Genomic DNA, 20637 nt, shown 5'->3' on the forward strand with positions numbered 1-20637 from the left:
TCTTTCCCTCGGTGCTCAGTTTGGCAGTTGTGCGTCTCTCTCACACTGTCCACAGCATAGTTGTTAACTTGCAGGTGCACAATGCACCTTTCCGTTCGCCGCAGGCAATGCATACATGATTCCGATATCTCGCCGTTTCTGCGCTGTGCTAAGGTGTGTTAAACACCATGCCAGTTGAAAATTTGGCACCCAAATTCTAAGCCCCAAGTCAAAGCCTTTTAGTCTGTTTGATGCAACATGCGGCATGCGACACGTGCACGATGCCTTCATGTGGCCATGTTGTGAAGGTGCCCTGCCTTTTCCGCATCGGCAGAAAATCCGTCCCATCGTTTGTCAGCCCCACTATAAGCTCTATCCTTGATGTAACTTGGGCCATTGTTGCTGGTATTATGGAGCAGCTGTCAAGTCTCACTTGCTCGCTCCCTTCCGTGTGGTAACTACAGTCGAGTCCACTTATAACAATATTCAAGTGCCATGAAAATTCCATTGTTATAACCGATAATTGTTATAAACGGGTTGCACGAAAAAAAGCATAACAAATGCAAAGAGGGGTTACGGACGGCAAGTGACATGCCAGCTCCGGCGAGGCATCGTTTTGGTGGGCCCGAAAGGGGCCTTGTAAAAAATACGAGAAGGCTGCCGCGGCTGCCTTTCAGCTTCAGAAATCCCGAAGAAACGCTGGGGTGAAATCGCCACAAGCATCTCACAATATACTTCTCACTGACTTGCACGAGAAAACCCCATGTCCGTCAACCTTGCTTGCCTCACGCGAAGCTCGCCGACATCCTTCTCCACGGCCTCTCTTCGAAGTGCTGTATCCAGCCGCCACCTGGCTGGAAGTCCACACTGTTAATCAGCAGGGCAAACTGCTTCGCCTTTGTGGCCAGAATCGGCCCAGTGATAGGCAAGTTCCGAGAACGGGCACCAAGAAACCACTCGTAGAAGGTCTCCCCCGCCTCCTTATAGACACCTTGTAAAACGTGTTTGCACCCACTGCCAAGCGAGCACTTTTCTTTGTCGAACAACACAGCGGAGCGGATGATCATCAACATCATTGGTTGCGATATTGCGTACTTCTTAACCATCTTTCTAGTCCTTCACGATACAGCACTTAGTCTCCAAATCAATAGCCGTGCGCTTTCTTTTCACTGGCAACGTCGTCCGATAATCAGTGGGCGGATCACTCACTTTTTGTTTCAGCAACGATTGAAACGAGACGGAGACACCACGTGGCTAGGAACGACTTCGACGCAATCAAATAACACAAACAACCAAATCCGTTGGTAGAACTGCGCAGAATGAGAGGTGAGCAAGCAGATCAGCGCTGTTGGCGCGTTGTCGAGGTCCATTCGTGTTTTGGAGGGTGGCGCGGTGTAGAGCTATAGGCGCAGCCCATTTGTGTTTGGAGGGGTGGAAGGGCGGCGGGATTGAAGCGCACGAGGCTGGCGATGCGGAAAAAGCCGGAAAACAGGTTCTATTGTATGAGCGCAAGGCAGGGAGGGTGCAGCGGCTGGAATTTCTTTATTTTTTTTTCTTTTCAAGGATTTCACATTCCACTACCTTTTGGCACGAACACTCAGGAGCCAGACTTCAATGTTATAACCAACAATGCGGCATGGAAGCATTGTAGTAAGCGGGTTATTTTACCATAGAAAACATACAAAAGTGGACAGTGCAGCAGCTTTTCATTGTTGCACCCTATATATTGTTAAAACTGGTACCGTTATAAGGGGGTTCGACTGTATTCACTCTATTTTGCCATCAACATTGACCACAGCTTGTCCCACCCAAACAACTCTCCCTCATGCGTGCTGAATGTTGTCATAGTAAATGACATTGTCTAGTGGCCAGCCATTATTTATTTTGCTGCAATACCACAGTCACTACTTAGTGCGGGCATGACATGTGCTTCTCTGGCATGACACATGGAAACAAAAGCAACATGAAGTAGAGTGAGCACACAAAGTTTTTTTTCACTATGTCGGTCCAAAAAGTCCTTGGAAGGAAAGGGCTGTAGCACAACATTACAAACCTGCCTCGGGTTGAAAGACGGCACCTTACAGATAGTAATAGCTGTCACTTTCAAGTTATGACCAAGAGAGAAGATTCCACAGTGCCTCGTAGTATCTGTTTCAGTGCTCAGCCACAGAGTCAAAACTGGCTTGGAAAGTCGTGCGCAACCTATCACAGTATCCCAGTCAGTGCACACACGATGCACTAACATGGCTCTCAAAAACAGCTAGTGGTGACATCATGCTTTCGGGTCCAAACATGTGGGTGGCTTAGATACACGGCTATAGGTTTTCGTCCCGCCCTTAAATGATATGCGATTGGATGAAGTTCCCTCAGCACTTTGTTGCACACTGGACGTCAACACTCTTCCACATTGGTGTCCTGCCTTCCGCACTGGCAGCCTGCCACTGCTGCCTCCAACTGCCTTAGTGGCTGCACACTTTTGGACACCACTGCTGCTTCCACAAGGCCAGATCACAATTTCAGGTATCCCTGAAAACAAAGAGAAAATGAGTACGCTGCAAAAAAAAAATCGAAGTCCTTGACCTCAAATGGTTGTTAACGATATTTATCATCTCTGTTACACAGCCATAATTGAAGGCAGCAAAATGATGCTAAATGGCTATGTCAACTGGTATTAAGCTGTGAACGGCAGTATTATATTGGACACAGGAACACACGGAATTTATAGACTACCATTTGAACTGTCGCTATGGGCTCATGCTTGTATACCCAGCCTCCAAGTGGTGAATTGGTAATAAGCATTTTTTTTTAATGAAATTGCACAATGCATGCAATTTACGATGGGCACAATCCAAGGAGCTCAAGTGGAAAATTCTGTTCAAAACCATTATTACCGCATGAAGAGTGGAAGAAGCTTTGGGACGCAGCACTCAAAATATACTTTTACGGCTTTTTTACACTCATGATTTCAACATTATAGAAGCACATAGAAAACAGCTTCAGCAATACATGTTCAGTTCAAACATTAAAACAAATGCTCTAGATGTACAATCAGCATTATTCGTTGTGTTGTAACATTACAGTAACATTTCAAACTAACATTTAATGTTCCTGCAACTTAAATATTTTTATAATACTGTTCTAAAGTCATGTGCTATCTGGGCTGTGGAATACACAAAGGGGAAAGCTTGCACCAAGTTTTTAATTCAGTAATATACCGAATGCTCTCTTGCAACTGCCACTCCCACCAACTTGGCAGCCAATAATTTAACAAAAAAAAAAACTGGACGGAAAGCAGTTATTTACATGTGCATATTTTGCTCGTGCACGATGCCACGATGACAACTTCATTACTCCAACAATCGCTTGTGACTCAAAAGCAGGAATGAGAAGAAGCCATGTTCGCAGTACACTTCCCTGCAGCAATACGCTACCCACTCTCACTGGGCAACAGCAGACTGGTAGCAAACCGCTGGCTCAATGTTGCCAGGTGTAGTGTGCTCTGTACAGGAGCCTAGGTGTGGGATGTTTTGCAGCTAGCCGCCAAACTGTCATTACGCTCTCGCACAAAACTGCTATACACGTTTCTGCCTTGATTCTTTTCTTTCTAGGCAATGATTATTGCCTCAGGGCATAACTGCCTTGGTTCTTGTACATAATAACTTCGCCTGACGCGACACCTGCCAGTAAAGTACCCTGCCAGCCAGTCTTATTGCGTGCTATTCCCACCAGTTTTCATGTTGCCCAGAATTTCAATGCATTAAGCAGTATAAAGGCTCCACTGGACCATGCTAATTTCCCATAAATTATGGCTTGCCACAGGAATGTGATAGTTGGAAAAACTAAGCGGGGGAATGAGCTTTCATGTAAGGGTCGCAGCCGATCAAAATTTTCAAATAAAACTGCAGCCCTTATCCAAGTCGCGTCGATATATTACCGGCTCATGGAATTTCCCGGTTCGTACGCTCAAGATCACAGACATTAAAATTGTCCCATAGAGCTAGACTAGATTTCTCCCGGTAAATATGTTCCCGGATAACATGACTTCTTGACTACTACATTCACAATTTCGACAAATTATGGTCATATAGTACCTTTATTGACCAGCCGCACATGTGCAAACATGCAACATGATGGCACACTACGTGAAGAGCTGTAATGCACCAGCAGTCAGCCGCCGTGCAGGCTTCTCTGCAGTGCCGAGGTGCAAGGAGGTGAAAACTACTACTATTACTACTACCACCGTCACTATCAATAACAACAAAAGCGTGCGCTAGTATTCCAGAGTGACATTTTTATGGGGATACCACATGAAGAAGAGAAACACTGAGGTTTCTTCGCAGTGCATAAGGGAAAGGGGGCGAAGCATCTATGAACTACAGCTATGTGCTTGCATATGAGCATGCTGGGTCTAGGCAACACCCCCAGTAACCTAGATGGAGTTGGTCTGGGAGCTGCCGCGGTGGCTTCCCCGCGGTACATATGTGCGAAGGGGCGAAGCATCCACAAATGACAAGGAAGAGATTTTGGCTACTTTCATCATTGCCGCCGATGGACAGGATGCATTACGAAGTTCCTTCCGCGCTTAAGATAGCAGAAGCATGTACTGAATTCTGCCAGTGCTACAAAAGAATCTCTTCAGATCTTATGCCAAGAAATGCTAACTGAAATTTTTACAAAGTAAAAGTTTCAATGAATGTCTGTAATTCATTCCACAGTTACATTAATCAAGATTAGGTGGTTTGGATCATATGTTTTCCCAGATAACGCCTTTATCCCGCATTTTTTTTTTAAATGTATCAACAAGGTTTTACTGTATAAGCTGATGCATAAAAATAATGTTAGCACCCAAAATACCATAATACAAGCATATTTCTAATTGCCATTAGGCCACAGGTGACGTGGCCATGTAATCAAGTTATTAAAACTGCTTCACAGAAAGTGCCATGTTGAAGCTCCTGTTTCAGGTGAACAGAAACAGAAACTGCTTGTAGCAGTGTAATGGAAGGTTCTTTTTCATTTTAAGACAGTGCAGCTCCTGAAAACATTTTATGGATCTGTTGCTTCTTGGCTTCGCTTGGCTAATAAGTATCAATGCAAAAAAAAATACATTGATATATAAATTTGGTACATGCATGCTGGCTTCGCTTAGCTAATCTAGCTACTAATATCAATACATAAACATATGCGCACTTGGCTTCACTCATATGACACATAAACCAATGAATCAAGTACTGGCTCAGTGTGTGATGCTTACATGATGGGTCTCCCAGCTGTGTGCCCTTGGACATCTTTGGCACACTGCACTGTGTGGACCTAGACATGCTGGCTACTCCCACACAGCACTGGATGCCAGTGTGCTTGACCTTGACTCGCGCTCTGCGGCTGGATGCTTCACGCTCCCCTGCAGAGACAGAAAAGCCGCATAGTTAAAAGGGACCGAGCTCAGAAACCTGAGTCATGAAGCTCATGCATCAAGTTAGAAATCTCTTTGCACTATCATGTGAAAGTCTGCTGAACTACATAGCTGAACACAGCAGGCCCGCTCACTTTCAGAAGTACAAAGAGTCACATAAAACACAAACTTTGCCTGATTTAAATTTCACTGCCCAGTCTTATATGGCCACATTTTTATGGATTTTGTGAAGATACAAATCACATACACATGGTGCTGTGCTTCAGGCCTAAACCTAAGATTAGCATAAAATAAAATAAACAGCACTCCATTCACTTGAATATGAGCAAAACGCAAGTGGTGCTCAAATGCAGACTCGCCTTCAGAGCATCTCCTTAAGTGCAGTGGACTATACCTCAAACTACACTCACCCAAGTTTGAACGTCGCCGCCTAGATGCATCTCGAGAGCTGCTGGTAGGTTTGCCGCAGCCCATCTGCAGACAGGAGATCAACAGAGGAACAGTAAAAAGCACTGCAGGAACAAAAATATGCAGCCTCTTTATAGTGTGCAAGATTTTTCATTTCATATCTCAATTTCTCATATATGCTTAACTTCAAGAATAGTGCCAGAACTAGATTATGCAGTTTTTTCTCAGTGAAATATTCAACAATGCAATGTAGGAAAACACATAAGATGGAGCAGGCACTATACTTTTCAGCTGACTGCTTATTTGAATGCCAAGAAATTCATAAAGGCACACAATCGAGGTTACTATCTATTGGAAGGTCACCAAAGGGATAAAGGAATACGTAACAGCACACTGATACCATACAAACTAGAAGTACATAAATATCTCGAGAACAGAAAAAAAATTATGTAGGAACAAAAAATGGAATCACTAACTATGCAACACATCTTTATAAGTAAAAAATCTATATAAAAAAAGAATTGTAAGCAAAAAGCTAAAACACTAAGCAAAGTGAACAATTTACGAACCCACAACTGCCTGTGTGCCATAAAACCCAACACAACAACAAATATGAAGCAATAGCTGCCCAGCTTATGGCTGGTTAGAGTGGCACTGCAAGTGGCTGGCAGGTGCAAGGTGTTGCCCATGACATCATGACAACAGGTCGATGTTATTGGTTGGAACGCCTCCTCTGAGGAGTGTTTGCTGCTGTGTGCTTGTGTTGTACTCAACTAGAGTGGCCCCATAGGAAGGACAGAGTTGAAGTGTTGGTGAAATGCTTTCAGTTCACCCGTAGACTTCTCCATTGTGCTTCTGCTCTCAGCCTCTGCTCCAGGAGCTTGGAGGACAGCAGTATCTTCTTCCCTTAGAAGGTGTGCCTCTGCTTCGGCGACTCGCACTGCACGATCTTCTCGCTTTCGTTACTTTGCTTCTATTTCGGCAGCCCGCACTCAGGAATCCTCTCGCTGTCAGCGCTGCACCTCAGCTAAAGCGGCTCACATTATCAGATCTTCTCACTTTCTCCATTTTGCTACTGCTTCGACAGCTCAGACTTTGGGATCCTGACACCATCAACGCTGTGCCTCAGCTACTGTGGCTCGCGCTGCGGGATCGTCTCGCTTCAGATCTTTTGCCACTGCTATGGCAGCTAGAACGGCTGGATCTTCTCTTTTGGCAGCTCGCACTCTGGGATCCTGATGCCGTCGACGCTGTGCCTCAAGCTACTGCGGTTTGCACTGTGGGATCTTCTCGCCTCCTCCGCTTTGCTTCTGCTTCGGCAGGTCAGATTTTTGGATCCTCACACCACCAACACTTCACCTCGTCTTTGGCAGCACGTTGGGCTGCAGCATAAAGAGCACCTGGAGGGCCAGGATTACAAACGCGTGGCATTTTCTCAAAATGAGCGTCTCTGCTTCAGACATGGCACGCCGAGTGTCATCCATGCTATGAGCGATAACTTGCTCCTACACCTGCTCCCATGCAACACCATGGCTTACCCTCGACTTTGGCGGCTCCGTGCTGCACTCCTGTTGTTGCGAAGCTCTGGCAAAAAGTGGACACCTCCGTTGTTTAATGCAGCGTTCTTGGCCACCAATGACTGCCTGCACAAATGCAGTGCACTGCGCGTATCACGTGTATAGTCTCCATAAAACCACTGTATAGAATACAAGCAACTTATGCAGTTGCTGAAATCTGTACACTTTACAACAACGCAGTCAAAAGCGGACATGTATTTCAGCATGAAAAAAGAAAATACTAGTTCTTTCCACAAGAATCAGAAGCAAAGCACCTTAGCCAGTTTTTTTTTTTTCGGCAATAAACACATGACGAACTGTTAGTGGCTTCCAACAGAAAAAAGAAACAACAATCTATTCTAACAATTTAATTCCATTTTATTTTTTGCGATGCGCGCATAATTCTGGAAGAGGTACCCGACCAAGAGCCTATAAAACTATTGGCAGTTTTCGCTATCTAGAAGGAAGGAGGAGGAGAAGGACTTTAATGGAACAGGAGAGCAATCTAGAAGGGGTGCCTCAATTGATTTAATATGACAGGACCACCAAGGACTGTTCCCGGGCTACCTGGGGTTCATCCTATGCAGAATCGTGCTGGTTTTAACATTTCACAAAAGACTCATTTTTTTACTGATGGAAGCAGCCTCATGTGAGTTAGACAGTTTCTTTTCTGAAGGGCTGAGAGAATAAACGAGAAACACCGTAGGAATCACTGTCTGGCATTTGAAAACGGCCCGCATGAAGATGTGAGTGGTAGATAATCAACGAGCACTTTGGGGGGAAATTAAAATCGATGTCATCGACAATGAAGAATTTACAGTGGGTGAATGACAAAACCAGGAGATCAGGTAAGCAAAACACAGAAAATGTCAATTTTCCATGCTGCTTTGCACAAAACAAACGAGAAAAGTATCGTAGCCAGTGTCGCTTAGATTTTAACTGATCAAGAAGCTGCACCTTTTGCACTTTCTTTGACTTGTGAATTGTATTACTGATATGCTTAGTTACCCTGTAACCCGAAAAGCCTATGGTCAACGCCTAACTCAATACTGCGGGGCGAAAGTATGGAACAGTGTACCACTTGAAATCAAAATGGCTAACAATTTCCTGTTTTCTATTAAGCGCTTCTCCTTTTTGAAGATTGAGGGTTTTATCTGTTAATCTTTTTATGTCTACTGTTGAGTGTTGCTCGCTATTACTTTGTTCACTGATAATTTGTAACCGAGTTGCATGTTGGTATCTTCTGTTGCTGTAATAACAGATGTGTAATTTGGGCCTATACTAGCTTCGGCTATTGGCCAAGCAGTTTTTGCAAATGTTTTGTAATATCTGAAGTGAAAATAATGAAAGTGAAAGTAAATGAGTACAGATTTCTAGTCATATGTATACAGGTGGAAATTGAGATCAATGATGGCGCCTGTTTCCGTACTCAGGCCAATTAACCTTGCCTTAAGCCCTCAGTTTATTCATATTTAGTTTCTTCATATGCAGTTGCTGGAAGGCATGTAATGATTATAAGGCTGCTATGATAAAGTTAGTTTTGTTCAATTTTATTCAATTGTTGTCATCCGTCTATCAGCCCAATTCCAGTGAATCTACTGCACTGGGTAATTGAACTGCAAAAATAATCCGAAGGATATCAAAATTATAATGATATCATTAAATACATGGTGAACAAGAACACACCATGTCATTGTACATGCCTGCTGTGATAAGGCTTGCAGTTACAGAGGCAGTAGCAGAAAACTCTTCATGTTTTAAATGTGGCGGTTAGTCATGTGTGCTCGGTGATGTTTTTGAACACACAGTGGCTTGTATTTGCACAGACTTTTCTAGTTCAGGCAAATCATGTTTTGAGAAATATTAGGCTGGGTGCCTGGCAAAAACTATGCTGCGATGGTCCTGTGAGCGTGTCCCTCCAGCGTGGAAACCTCCTGTTAGCATGCACTCTCGCTACTACAGGCACCAGGAAAATCATGTAATTACACACACAGTGGCTCTTCTGTCTCATCGGCTTGCAGGCATCCATGTAACAGCACTCTCAAGAGGTATATTCTTACAGCAAAAATTTGAAAACAACCTCGGAATGTGCCAGCGAACCACTGGGGCAACGGAGCAAATGAAGTTCTGTACACCGATCTCTCTTAGACTAGTTCGCGACAACGCCGGCGCAGTGTGGCGCTGCTTTCGTGAAGATCGCCAATAGTCGGATACAATTAAAAAAATATGTCGCAAATGCCCCTCAAAATGAGACCTTCCAGCAAATAGCATAAACAAATTGCCAAGATACTGTGGTTAATCCTCTTGAACCTGTTAAAGCTTCGAGGAACCAGAGGATTAACCATGAATTAACCAAATCAACCACAACCTCATCACAATCGGTCAACGTCATTGGCTGGAGGGTCTCTCTTGCTGGGCATTAGCTGCTTCATTCTAGAGTTGTAAAAAACTGTAAACAGTGGGGTTTAACCTTCTGAAGCAGCACATGGGATATAAAGGATCCCCGGTGGAGTTCTCCAGATAAAGTTAGACCACCTGAGGTTCTGTAATCTGCACTGGCATCGCACAGCACGCGGGCGCTCTTGTATTTCACCACATTCGAAATATGGTTGTCGTGGCTAGGACTGAACATTCGACCTTGGGATCAACAGCCTAACGCCAAAGGCACAAAGCACCGGGGAGAGTCGTTCTTGATTTGAATCTCGCTACAGAGCCAGAGGAAGTTTCTGGTGGCCCTGCTAAGGCCTGCTAAGTCATCATACAGCACTACGAAGGCCTGCTAAGTGGTGCACTGCCATTCCTAAACACGGTGTGAGCCAAGTCTTCTGTGCACAGCAGCTGCACACTAGTGCTCTTTTCATCCCAGTGATGGAGCCACCAGTTGTGGGGTGACAGACCAAGAGAAACACTTTTATCCAGCGCGTGCTGTCCTGATAGGCTCAGACCAACATAGCCTCCATACCGCTGCAAATGATTTGTGAAATAGAGTATAGAGATAATAGAGTGACTTCCCGAACATTTTTTTTATATAGGGGACAACCAACCTATGCTGTACCTCTCTCTCGTCTTGAATTCTAACGTGTAAACTTTCTACATGAAGTTCTTCCTTACCCCAGAACTTGGGATTGCTGCTTCCTCGGGCACAACACCAAGACAGGGACGTCTATAACGATGCTACCCAAGTTCCCACACATATGCGGTAGAGGCCGGGATAATATGAATGTATCGGCCATCAAACTCCTTTTAAATGCTACCTAGCAACAGTTAAGGGCTGCTTAATACTTGGGCAAGTAAGTTCCACTCGTGAAATTCGGAATAAAAACAGAAAGCCCTCCTGCTTCCTCTGTGCAATGCAAGAGAAGAGTAAAAACAACTAAGTGTGCTCTGTATTTTCCTGGCCATAACTGTGCATGAATGCAATGTGGAAGCGCTAGCCGCAAGCCTCCTTACAACATTTCACATCACTGATGCACACTGATTAGATAAATAGAGGTAGGCTGGCTATTCCTTGCACAAAGAGTCTCCCAGAAAAACCGATTACACAGGACTTGCAAGTAACCCTCAAGAAAAGGAGATGTTTGGTAGCGGCAAAAATTTGCGAAAAAATTGGAGTGAACAGTTAAGCTCTGCCTTAAGGGTATGATGCGATAGTGTTAAGGGTTAATTCCCGTATATGCAGAAGGTCATTCTCTACTTTACAGCCATAGATCTCTGGGAATCCTCATACCCCTCCCGGAGCAGTGGTGCAGCGGTTAAGCAATGCGCCACTATGCTACGATGGCAGGCGCTCGCAGTGGTGGGCCTTGTGCAGCCCAGGCTGCTCTTACTGAGACCAAGCATTAATTTAATACCCCTGTCACACGGCCAGTTTCAATCACCCTCGAGTCGAGGGTTTTCGAGATTTTCAATCGCCATCGAACTCGCCGCTGCTACACGGCAAATCTCAATGGCCATTGAAATGGTTCTCGTGTCTTACGCCACGGATGTGTGGCGCCAGAATCGCTACTTTGGATTTTGCAAAAATAACAAAAATATTTGACAAATGTATACTAAATGCTGAACTACACGCATACGCGAAAGTCGTTCAAAACCCTTTTAATTGCACGTACGCGACGGACATATGCAGACACTGCTGTAGCCACTCTAATACAAGACGAGCCAAAACCCAGCCAATCCAACTGCGTCGGAGCGCTGCTTCGTCAGGCTTAAGACCTGGGAAATCGCCTTGATATCTGAAAAACAAGAGCTATTTGTCTCTTGAAACCTTATGCGAGGGTAAGAATGGGCAAATCGAAGGCGAATACAACAGCTTAGAACACGACATTGCTTTGAGGGATTGGCGACAAAGCTGTTATCGCTGTGAAGCGGGCGGGCAGGGTGCCGCCATGTTGTCAACGTTAAGTACGCAAGCAACGCAAAGGTTGCAACGCAAAATTAATGCGCTTATTGCGCTTAAAACAAGTCTAATATAATTTTTAAAAAATTTTACAGACTGCTTGCATTAAATTTTATGCGAATAATGTTTCTTCATGTTTTTGCACCGTGAATGTGTCGTGTACGAAAGTGCGCTTGGCGCCGCTCGAAGCAACGCTAGCAACCTTGGGCAGCGCTCGAAGGCCCTCGAAATCTCGATGGAGTTCTGCGCTACTCCGTTGACTCGATAGGCTATTGACTCGATCGCCATTGAAACTGCCCGTGTGGCAGCGCTCGATCGCCTTTGAGTCGATAGACTATCGGTTCGAGGGCCCTCGAAATGCCCGTGTGACAGGGGTATAACTGCCACCTGCCACAGTGGGTAATTTGCTTAGGATCCGGTGGGCAGGCTGTGATGACTCTGCAAGGTCATGCAACCTAGGTGACCCACCTGCCTTCTAGGTTGCTCTCTGGGCACCACCTGCCACAGCCATGCTCGTGATTTTTAACTCACAATGCCAACAATGCTGAAGCAAGATTTTTTCAGTAATGGGACATTTAAGACCATCGCATTAAAAATTCAAATGCTGGACCTGACGCCAAACAAAGCTGACATCATGGTACTGGCTCCTGCTCTCAATGATGTGCTTGCTAAGTTTCAAATGCGATGTAATCAAATGGCATTTTAATAGGGGAGTATGGTTAGAGAGAAAAATTACACAGTGTACTCCTTGTGGCACCTGATGTGTAACACGGGAAAAGGGCAGGCCACTGCCCTGGATGCAAGGCTAGCTATTAAGAACTACAAGATGACATGTCATACTGCTTGCACAATCAAAGCATGAATAAATTTAAAGGCTTGCTGGTGCACCAGAAGAACATTTCAAAGCAGCACTCATTCTGATCCCACCAGTGACATGTGGTTATTACTACTTCTACTTGCTAATCAATTATCTTTCAGGCATAAAGTGATTACACAACCAATTTCCCTTTGATAACACCCCAAATTAAAATAAACACAAATTCCCCATGCCTTCATTGGTTTCGGTGACTGCTGGCTTTCTTCATATGAATGTCACTTGATGCAAGTTATTTGCACATAAAATTTCAGATTTCTACATCTGGGGCAAAGACTGTTAGAGTGTTCAAGAAATGTGCCTCATCAAACTTGAATGCAACTTCTTTGCTGCAAACAACAAGAAGGTAATTGAAATCCTGAGTGAGTAGCAGTACAGTTGTGCCAGAGAACATGGCTGACAGAAGCGCACTCACCTTTTAATAAATTTACTACAACCTGCTACCTGAAACAGCCAGGTGCGACGGGTGACACCTTCAGAGCAGTACTGTTATTTCAAATTCATATTTCACTCGGACACTAAAAACCAAAAAGCGGAACCTTCTACCGAGTTGCAAGTGAAAAATGTGTCATGGGTCACACTAGCTACAATTTTTGCGCGCTACGTTACCAAACACTACAAAAAATCAAGTAAGATATCATCCCAACCTTTAACCTTAACATCGCGTTCCCGAATCACTTCTAACTTCAGCTGTTTTGTGAGCAGATAATGCATCCTGATTGGCAGCTTTTTGTAATAAACCCAATGGCAGTCAGCACTGGTGTTTCTCTTTACAGTTAGGAGGCCCAGAGAATGTTTGTGTTGTAGTTGGAAGCTAGAAACGATCTCCCGTGCTTGCAGATCTTCACTGCTGCGAAAAACGATGGCAGTTCACACAGCAGACACTAATGGTAGCCACACAAGTAATACCAGCAAAGGCACGGCTTACAGGCTACACCGACATCATCAAGTCAAGAACTACAAGAGGTACACACCTCAGCTGACTTTTCCGCCTGCACAGAGCTTGCATCCAAGCCGCACGCTTGTTTTGGGTTGTCTGACAGCATCCTGGAATAGCACAAAACAGGCAAACATCAAAACGACCATTGCTATAATGCATGTAAAAATGCTTTGTTAAAGAGAAACCACGTTTTCTCACATGCACCAGCTAACAAAAATGCCTTGCACTCATCCCAAAAGCATGCCTCATGTTTGCCATGAAAGCATGGACACACAAGAAGACAATGCTGAACGCCTCTCGGCCACAAGAACACTGTTCGAGCACAGTGGTAACTCTGCACAGTGGAACTTTTTCAGCCGTTCCGGCGTGTAGGCAGAGTTCATGCCTCACAAATGACTACCCCGATGGAGTGCTGGTGAATGAGTGAGAAGCAAAATCCTTATCGCTTCAAAGCCCGAACATCAAAATAGTTTCTAAACTATAAACGAAGAGTCTGCAAAACGTGCACTTGTATACTTCTGTCTCTTCCTGAACATAAATCCACATATAGAAGTACAAGCATCCAAAGAAATGGTTAGAGAGAAGAATGACCAGAATACCTGTTTACAGAGCCAGACCGCCTGAACTACATTCCCACTCTACGACATTTCATGTCAGCAAAATCAAATCATAGACACAGGAAGAGCAAAAAATCATATTATACAAAGATCTGAGCTGTACTCTGTCACAAATTTATCCACAAGGAAAGAAGGCTTCTTTTACAAGCATAACAACTTTTCGAAAAAAAATTCTCTCCCCAAAACCGCGAGCACGGTCGCTCTTACACAGAAACGACGTTTATCTTTTTTCTTTTCCTATTCACTGCTGGTGAAAAAGACCAAGTGCCGTTATTAAACACTTGATTGTCCAAAACAAACACAAAAGCTCAGTCTGTGCGAGTTTGAGGACTATCAAGTTGCTTTTTCTTGTACATTTTAGCAGTAATTACGTAGCATACCCTAAATGATATCACCTGATGCAAATTGCACGATAACTAGTTGCTTTCACAACTAAAGCTACCAGCGCTGACGCAGAAACATCTAGCCAGCCCCTCGTTGCTTTTTGTGCCAACTATGCCAATGCAGATCATTTTCAGTGTGTGCCAAGCACACTTTGTGAACCAACCTTTCACAGCTGGCCGAGAATTAATCTCGCTTGTTCAGAAAGAAAAAAAAAATTTACATCAGCTAAGTCGTTGCTTAACAGGAACTATTCAGCAAAAAAACATCCCCGCAGAGGCGTTCCCGCTGCTATTCAACCTGTGAGCACAGTGTTTATCTCTTAGCACACTTTTTGCTAGCCGCAGCTCCATGGATGACCTGGGCGGGGCCAATGGGGCAGTGCTGTAAGCCGCCCCTATGTTCCACTCTACAACCCCCTGGGTTGCATGTTCTAGGAATGGCCTCTTTGAACCCAGTCAGCAGCGGCATCGAAGAGTCAACCACAGAGAAGTTAGTAGGAGCTGCAGAGAGACGCAGAGCGTTTAGGCCTGCTCACCAGCGCTGCCTTTCCCTCCCGAATTCGCGGTTTTGGGTGTGCCAGACAGGGTAGGAGGGGGGCACTGGAAACGCAGATACGAAGAAGACATGACACCGCACCCCTTTGCCGATGCCATGACTGCTGATAATTTATGACCGCAGCCTTTGCCGGTTACTGAGACTTCTGTCCCTTCATCTAGTTCACACTTGGCTGTTCAGAGCACAGGCTGCGCAGAACAGCAAGGTCAGCTGCACCTGTGGTGGGACACAACTTCCCTTGTAGGTGAGCTCCCTAAAACAACTTTTCGTGTAAAACACTGACAAACTGCAGCCTGTCCTCTGCTCTCAACGTACACCGAACGGGCATAAGCTTAGAAACGAAAAACAGGTGTCCAGGCTAACACGTGTCGACACTAATGGTTAGCAATGCACTTGAAACTACGCTGTAGAGTGCAGGTTCCTGTGACGTTTGACTAGGGGTAGCTAATAAGTTGCGCAGAGCACGAAGCAAAATGGCACAGAGTGGGAATGTCAGTGAAGATGGACGTGAATATTTATGAAAAGACAAAATCACAGTTGTTTTCAAACTGCACTGCACTGATCAAAGCCGACAGGGCAAAAGGCTTCTGCATAAGAAGTTCAGGAAAAAACATGGTCCTCGTGTCAGCGTTGCAACTGAAATAAACTTCATTCACAGCAAAAATTCGATTTGATGCTTTAGCGTTGCGTGACCCTATGGCTCAAGCAGCTTCTTTTCTTATTACGCGTTCATTGCCATCCTCTTTTCATTCTTTCCTTGCTTATTACCTCACCTTTTCTTGTCTATCTCCAGGCTGCTGGCTAAACCCGCATTTTTTTTAGTTCATCAGGACAGGCATTCTGTACCACATAGTTCTGAGTGCACTGCTACCTTTCCCAGAGTTCTTCAACTCCATTTTCCCGCCTTCCAAATTATTTTCTACCTTGACAGGTCAGCAACAAATAAGGGTGTTTTAACACATCTGTGCTCGTCGGGCAGGTTCTTTCCTTTGTGCCTGCTTCAAGACACATCACTCGCACAACGAACACAGGTGTGTGAACACAACTCTGTTCAGGTGTGTTCATTGCGTGGGTTCTTTTTCTTTACATCCAATTAAAGCCACATCACTCACCTAATGGACGCTTAAATCTAATCGGCTCGTAGATATGCCCTTTGAGTACCCTTGCACACAGACGACACGCTGAAGTCAGCATTGTTCGTACTCACGAACAAGTGTTCCTGGTGGGCTGATTGTGAACACACGCTGTATTCTGAACCAGCAGGAGCCTTCAACGTTCCTTCTTTGGTGTTACGCCTTCTGTATAGTTACTTAAATGTGACGGCAAGATAACCGCTGGTACTTAAGGGTAATGGAGTGAATTCCAAGAGAAGGCAAGCGTAGCAGGGGGCAGCAGAAGGCTAGGTAGGCGGATGAGATTAAGAAGTTTGCAGGCATAGTGGGCGCGCAGCTGGCACAGGAGAGAGTTAATTGGAGAGACATGGGAGAGGCCTTTGCCCTGTAGCGGGTGTAGTCAGGTTGATGATGATGATGAATATAATGATGATAATTACTCACTTCCCTCCCGCTGTATATATCGCTGTGCACAAACTAGACTGCTGCAGCTATGTCGATCGTTTCCCACCACGTCACATGAAAAAGATTTTTCTAGAGGGCAATCAAACACAGGTGCAGCCGTGTGCAAGCCCTGGTTATAACCTCGGTGCACGGTCTGAATCCTCCTCTCCTGGCGACTGAGAGCACCTGAGCAGCACCTCGAAATACTGGGCAACTTTGTGTGGTTGCATGATTATAAAATGAATAGAACTACACGCGTACACTTATATGTGAGGTACTATGAAACGACTGTCCCTCTGCCTCATTTCCCACTGTTCGAAAGCATGTGAAACAGTTTCAACAAGAAAAATTTGGGGAACACTTAAGCTCTGCCTTTAGGGTATGGCACGACAGCAAATGATTACTTGCTACTTTATTTCTTAATTAGTAATGCTTTCTAATTACACACACTTATTATCATACATAAGTGGGCATACTAGACCACCTGATACACCACAAGGTCTCCCCTTAAACAAGTGGAATGAACATGCCTCAATACCCTAGGTGCAGTGTATGACCTGTATCCCAAAGGTCACGAATTCAATTCCAAACTAATTACCCCAATTTTCTTTTCGGCATATATAATTTGCACCCTTACAGGTCCCACTGACATCCGAGTCATGCTATGACCCAATAGTCACAATCTAACTCGAGTTTTAATCATTTTCTTTTCGTAGCTCATGTAAAGTCAGAACACCATCCACCAATCCTGAATTAGTGTGACAACGCTCACGGCTTTTCCTCTGTGCATCTGCTCTAAAACTGTTAGGCACGAGTACAACGAGCATAAAAGTAATATGCTAAGAACAGGTTATTTATTTTCACTTCATTTCTAATTTGGCTTTCCTGCATATAATTTTTCAGCAAGAATAGTTATATAAGACTATATCTAATAATCTCTAAAAGATGGCTTTCACTTTTTTCTAATCTTGCACTGCAGAATGGAAGTGGCGATGTTTCCACATGAAAGCACGGCTGTCTCGCATGCCTGACAGTGCTTCTCATGTCAGGGCTGATATTTATGGGCAGCAGCCATGATAAGGATTTGATGTTCACAAGGCTGCAGCTGTAGACATGCATGGCTAGAATTGTTTGTCCATGCAGACCTATATAATTACACTCTGCATAACTACAATAGTGCAGCTTGGTTATAATCGCTCATAACATGCCTGCTGACACTGTGCTATTTACTGTTTGCATCAATCTTCTGAAATGAGGCGCCTAATTTCACTTCCTCTTGTCTAGAGCAATGCACAACATCCAATCAAGGCAGAAACTTGTCTTGATAACTGCTTTATCAAGACAAGATAAAGCAGTTATCAAGACAAGTTTCTGCCTTATTCAATACAGGAATGGTTCTTACTGTGTTAAAGGAAGCCCACTGGCTAAAGCACAGAACACAAAGTTATCACCTAGGGCACTAGGATGCCCATCACTTCCATCACAAGTTTCCCTCACTAGCCACTTTTTCAACACTACAGACAATAAGAAGTCAGCAGACAGCAGACGATAAGAAGTTTCTGCCTTATTCAATAGAGGAATGGTTCTTACTGTGTTAAAGGAAGCGCACTGGCTAAAGCACAGAACACAAAGTTATCACCTGGGGCACTAGGATGCCCATCACTTCCATCACAAGTTTCCCTCACTAGACACTTTTTCAACACTACAGACAATAAGAAGTCAGCAGAGGAGGGGCTTCTTCTGCATTATTAAATTGAATTTCACCACTGGTTCACAATGGACTGGGGTGATCGACGCGGCGCCGGCCAATCGCGGCGAGATAAAGCGAACATGCAAAACACTGGCGCAGATGGTCAAGTGCGCGTTTTTTTACGCGAGGTTAAAAATACTCGCAGTACGGTTACGAGTCAGTTTTTCGCACCCGATCGCGCGAAATCGCTTAGAGGGGCTGGAGCAGCTGGAGGTCCTGCTCCTCTCCGACTTTCTAGGCGCAAACTGGTGCCGCATGGTGCACAGCAGCGCGGTCTGAATCGCGAACTAAGCGAAACTTAGGAGCGTGCTAAGGAACTCTTACGCTGTATCGCTGAATTCTCAAAGGTAAAAGTAAGTACATTATACGCGAGTAAATACGGTATGTTCGTGGGCATGACAGAGTGGTAAGTACCTCCTACGCCTCAGCGCTCAGTCAACGGAGCTTTGCTCGCTCGCTTCCTCGAGACGCTTACCCTCTTTTGGAAAGCCGGACCTACCCTCCGGAAAAGCACCCATGCAAATGGCAACAAATCAAATATACTGACTCTAGAGGGAAAGCTGAGCATTTAGCCGTGGCCTCCTATATTTTCTTCTGATTGAGCCCACGTGCTTCAGCCATTCCCATGCATGCAACTCGGGGGCGAGGAGGTTATATAATACCAATAATACTGCTCGGGGGCATGTCAGTGGGCATAGACAAGCGTCATGTTTGTAAACAAGTGTGGCCCTGCAGTCGGCAGTGATGCGGGATCTACGAAATTGTCTGCACCGCGCCAAGCGATGCTGTCTTCGAAACCAACACGCGTATACAAATATTGAAAAACGTGCGCGCAGCTTAATATTTCTGTTGATTACTGGAGAGTAGTTCAGCACTTTTTCAACCTGCTGCTCTCCAGACAGAATTACCTGGCGAAGCGCTGCATCGGCCGGCTTGCTTCTACGCTTGCAGTAGGCAGCAACAGCGCCCGAGGCTACGGTTGACTTAGCGAAAGCTTTGCTAGGCTATGTCGGCGGCATGGTCGGCGGTTTCGTGTCATAAACAATGCCTCCTGAAGAACAAGCGTCTGCTCGATTTCAATGGCCCCCGAGATCGCCTCGACATTGCGCAGACTGGCCGCTAGGCGACGCTAAAAAATGACCCTCAATTTCGGTTTCAATGCGCGGCGCCCGATCATTTTGTTTTATCCTTTTTTGAGAAAATGAGCAGCAACTTTTATTTTTTAATGACAAAAAACATGTTCTTTAAGGGCTAACAGTGGAACAAATGCTTAAGAAGTCTGAGCTGAGTTCCACATGCTGAAAGAGCATCATCAGTTTCGTTTTCGAAATCTGAAAGCGTGCTGTGCACGCCGTTCTATCATGCCGTTAGGACCTTTTGTCTGCTGCATAACCAGTAACTTTTGGACGGTTTACAACAAAATGAACATGTTCGAAACGTCCATATTGCAACAAGGGTTTGAAGTGGCTAGAAATGCCGCAAAATAAGTATTCAGATTGCATGACGCATGGTTGTATATATTGTACTGTTGCCAATGGCAAGAAATAAACTACTTCGGATAAGCAAAAAGAAAACATTCCCTGAGATAGAATAAGGACAGGCGGAAGTCCGGAGTTACCTGAGCTCTCAAATGTAGAAGTAACCCGTGGGAATGGAGGACTGCATTGCGCTCAATGGATGGAAGCCGGAGACGTCGCAGTAACCTGCCTGGGGAGTCGTTGGCCCACGGGGGCACATCCCTCATATCTAATGTTCTTAGAACTTTGCGAAGCGCGCGTCTGTTACAATCTTGCTGCGGAGCATTGCGAGAGATGTTTCGATCGGCTGAAGCAGATCTTGGATCAAAGGCCCAGCCTGCGCTGCTTTCTGGTCATTTTTCCGACGAGCTTTCGCCGAATGGTACCTCCTTGAATAAGACTGAAAAAATTTCAAATAAACCCATGCCCCTCTTCTCTACTTTTTCCGCAAGAAACACAGCTCACTAGGTTCCTGTGTGATGCACACGCGCACAGTGACTTTGGGAATAACACAGCACGCCTGACTGACCGGATCTCTCCAAATGGCAAGCACGTGCGTTGATGAAATGACAACTTGAACAAGGGGAGTATCAGACATGACGAGCGACTTGTGAATATTTAAAAAAAACTGCGCTTGAAGTCACAGACACAGGCATGCGTCGGTGCGATGAAGGCGGCGGAAATCGTTTCTT

General features: G+C 44.9%; 1 protein-coding gene across 2 annotated transcripts; it reads right to left on the reverse strand.

Annotated features, from left to right (window-relative positions):
- Window positions 1-470: 470 nt before the first annotated feature.
- Window positions 471-19536, reverse strand: LOC144106358 (uncharacterized). 2 transcript variants are annotated; one of them, XM_077639136.1, is made up of 5 exons: window positions 19337-19536; window positions 13601-13673; window positions 5803-7443; window positions 5234-5380; window positions 471-2505 (listed from the first exon to the last, which is right to left on the reverse strand). In XM_077639136.1, the coding sequence occupies exons 3-5, from the start codon at window positions 5864-5866 to the stop codon at window positions 2252-2254; spliced, it is 465 nt and encodes a 154-aa protein (XP_077495262.1). In that variant the 5' UTR covers window positions 5867-7443; window positions 13601-13673; window positions 19337-19536; the 3' UTR covers window positions 471-2251. The 2 variants fall into 2 exon arrangements, with proteins under 2 accessions (XP_077495262.1, XP_077495263.1); XM_077639137.1 differs by lacking the exons at window positions 471-2505; window positions 5234-5380 and having other exon boundaries at window positions 7146-7439.
- Between the last annotated feature and the right edge of the window lie 1101 nt (window positions 19537-20637).

This window comes from Amblyomma americanum, chromosome 10 (genome assembly GCF_052857255.1).
Source record: "Amblyomma americanum isolate KBUSLIRL-KWMA chromosome 10, ASM5285725v1, whole genome shotgun sequence".
Lineage (NCBI taxonomy): Eukaryota > Metazoa > Arthropoda > Arachnida > Ixodida > Ixodidae > Amblyomma > Amblyomma americanum.

Coding starts and splice junctions, on each gene's coding strand:
- LOC144106358 (XM_077639136.1), bottom strand. CDS start 5,866: ATGGGCTGCGGCAAACCTACCAGCAGCTCTCGAGATGCATCTAGGCGG. Junction 5,381..5,802: donor GCGGCGACGTTCAAACTTGG/GTGAGTGTAGTT, acceptor CTGTCTCTGCAG/GGGAGCGTGAAGCATCCAGC. Junction 2,506..5,233: donor ACAGCTGGGAGACCCATCAT/GTAAGCATCACA, acceptor CTTTGTTTTCAG/GGATACCTGAAATTGTGATC.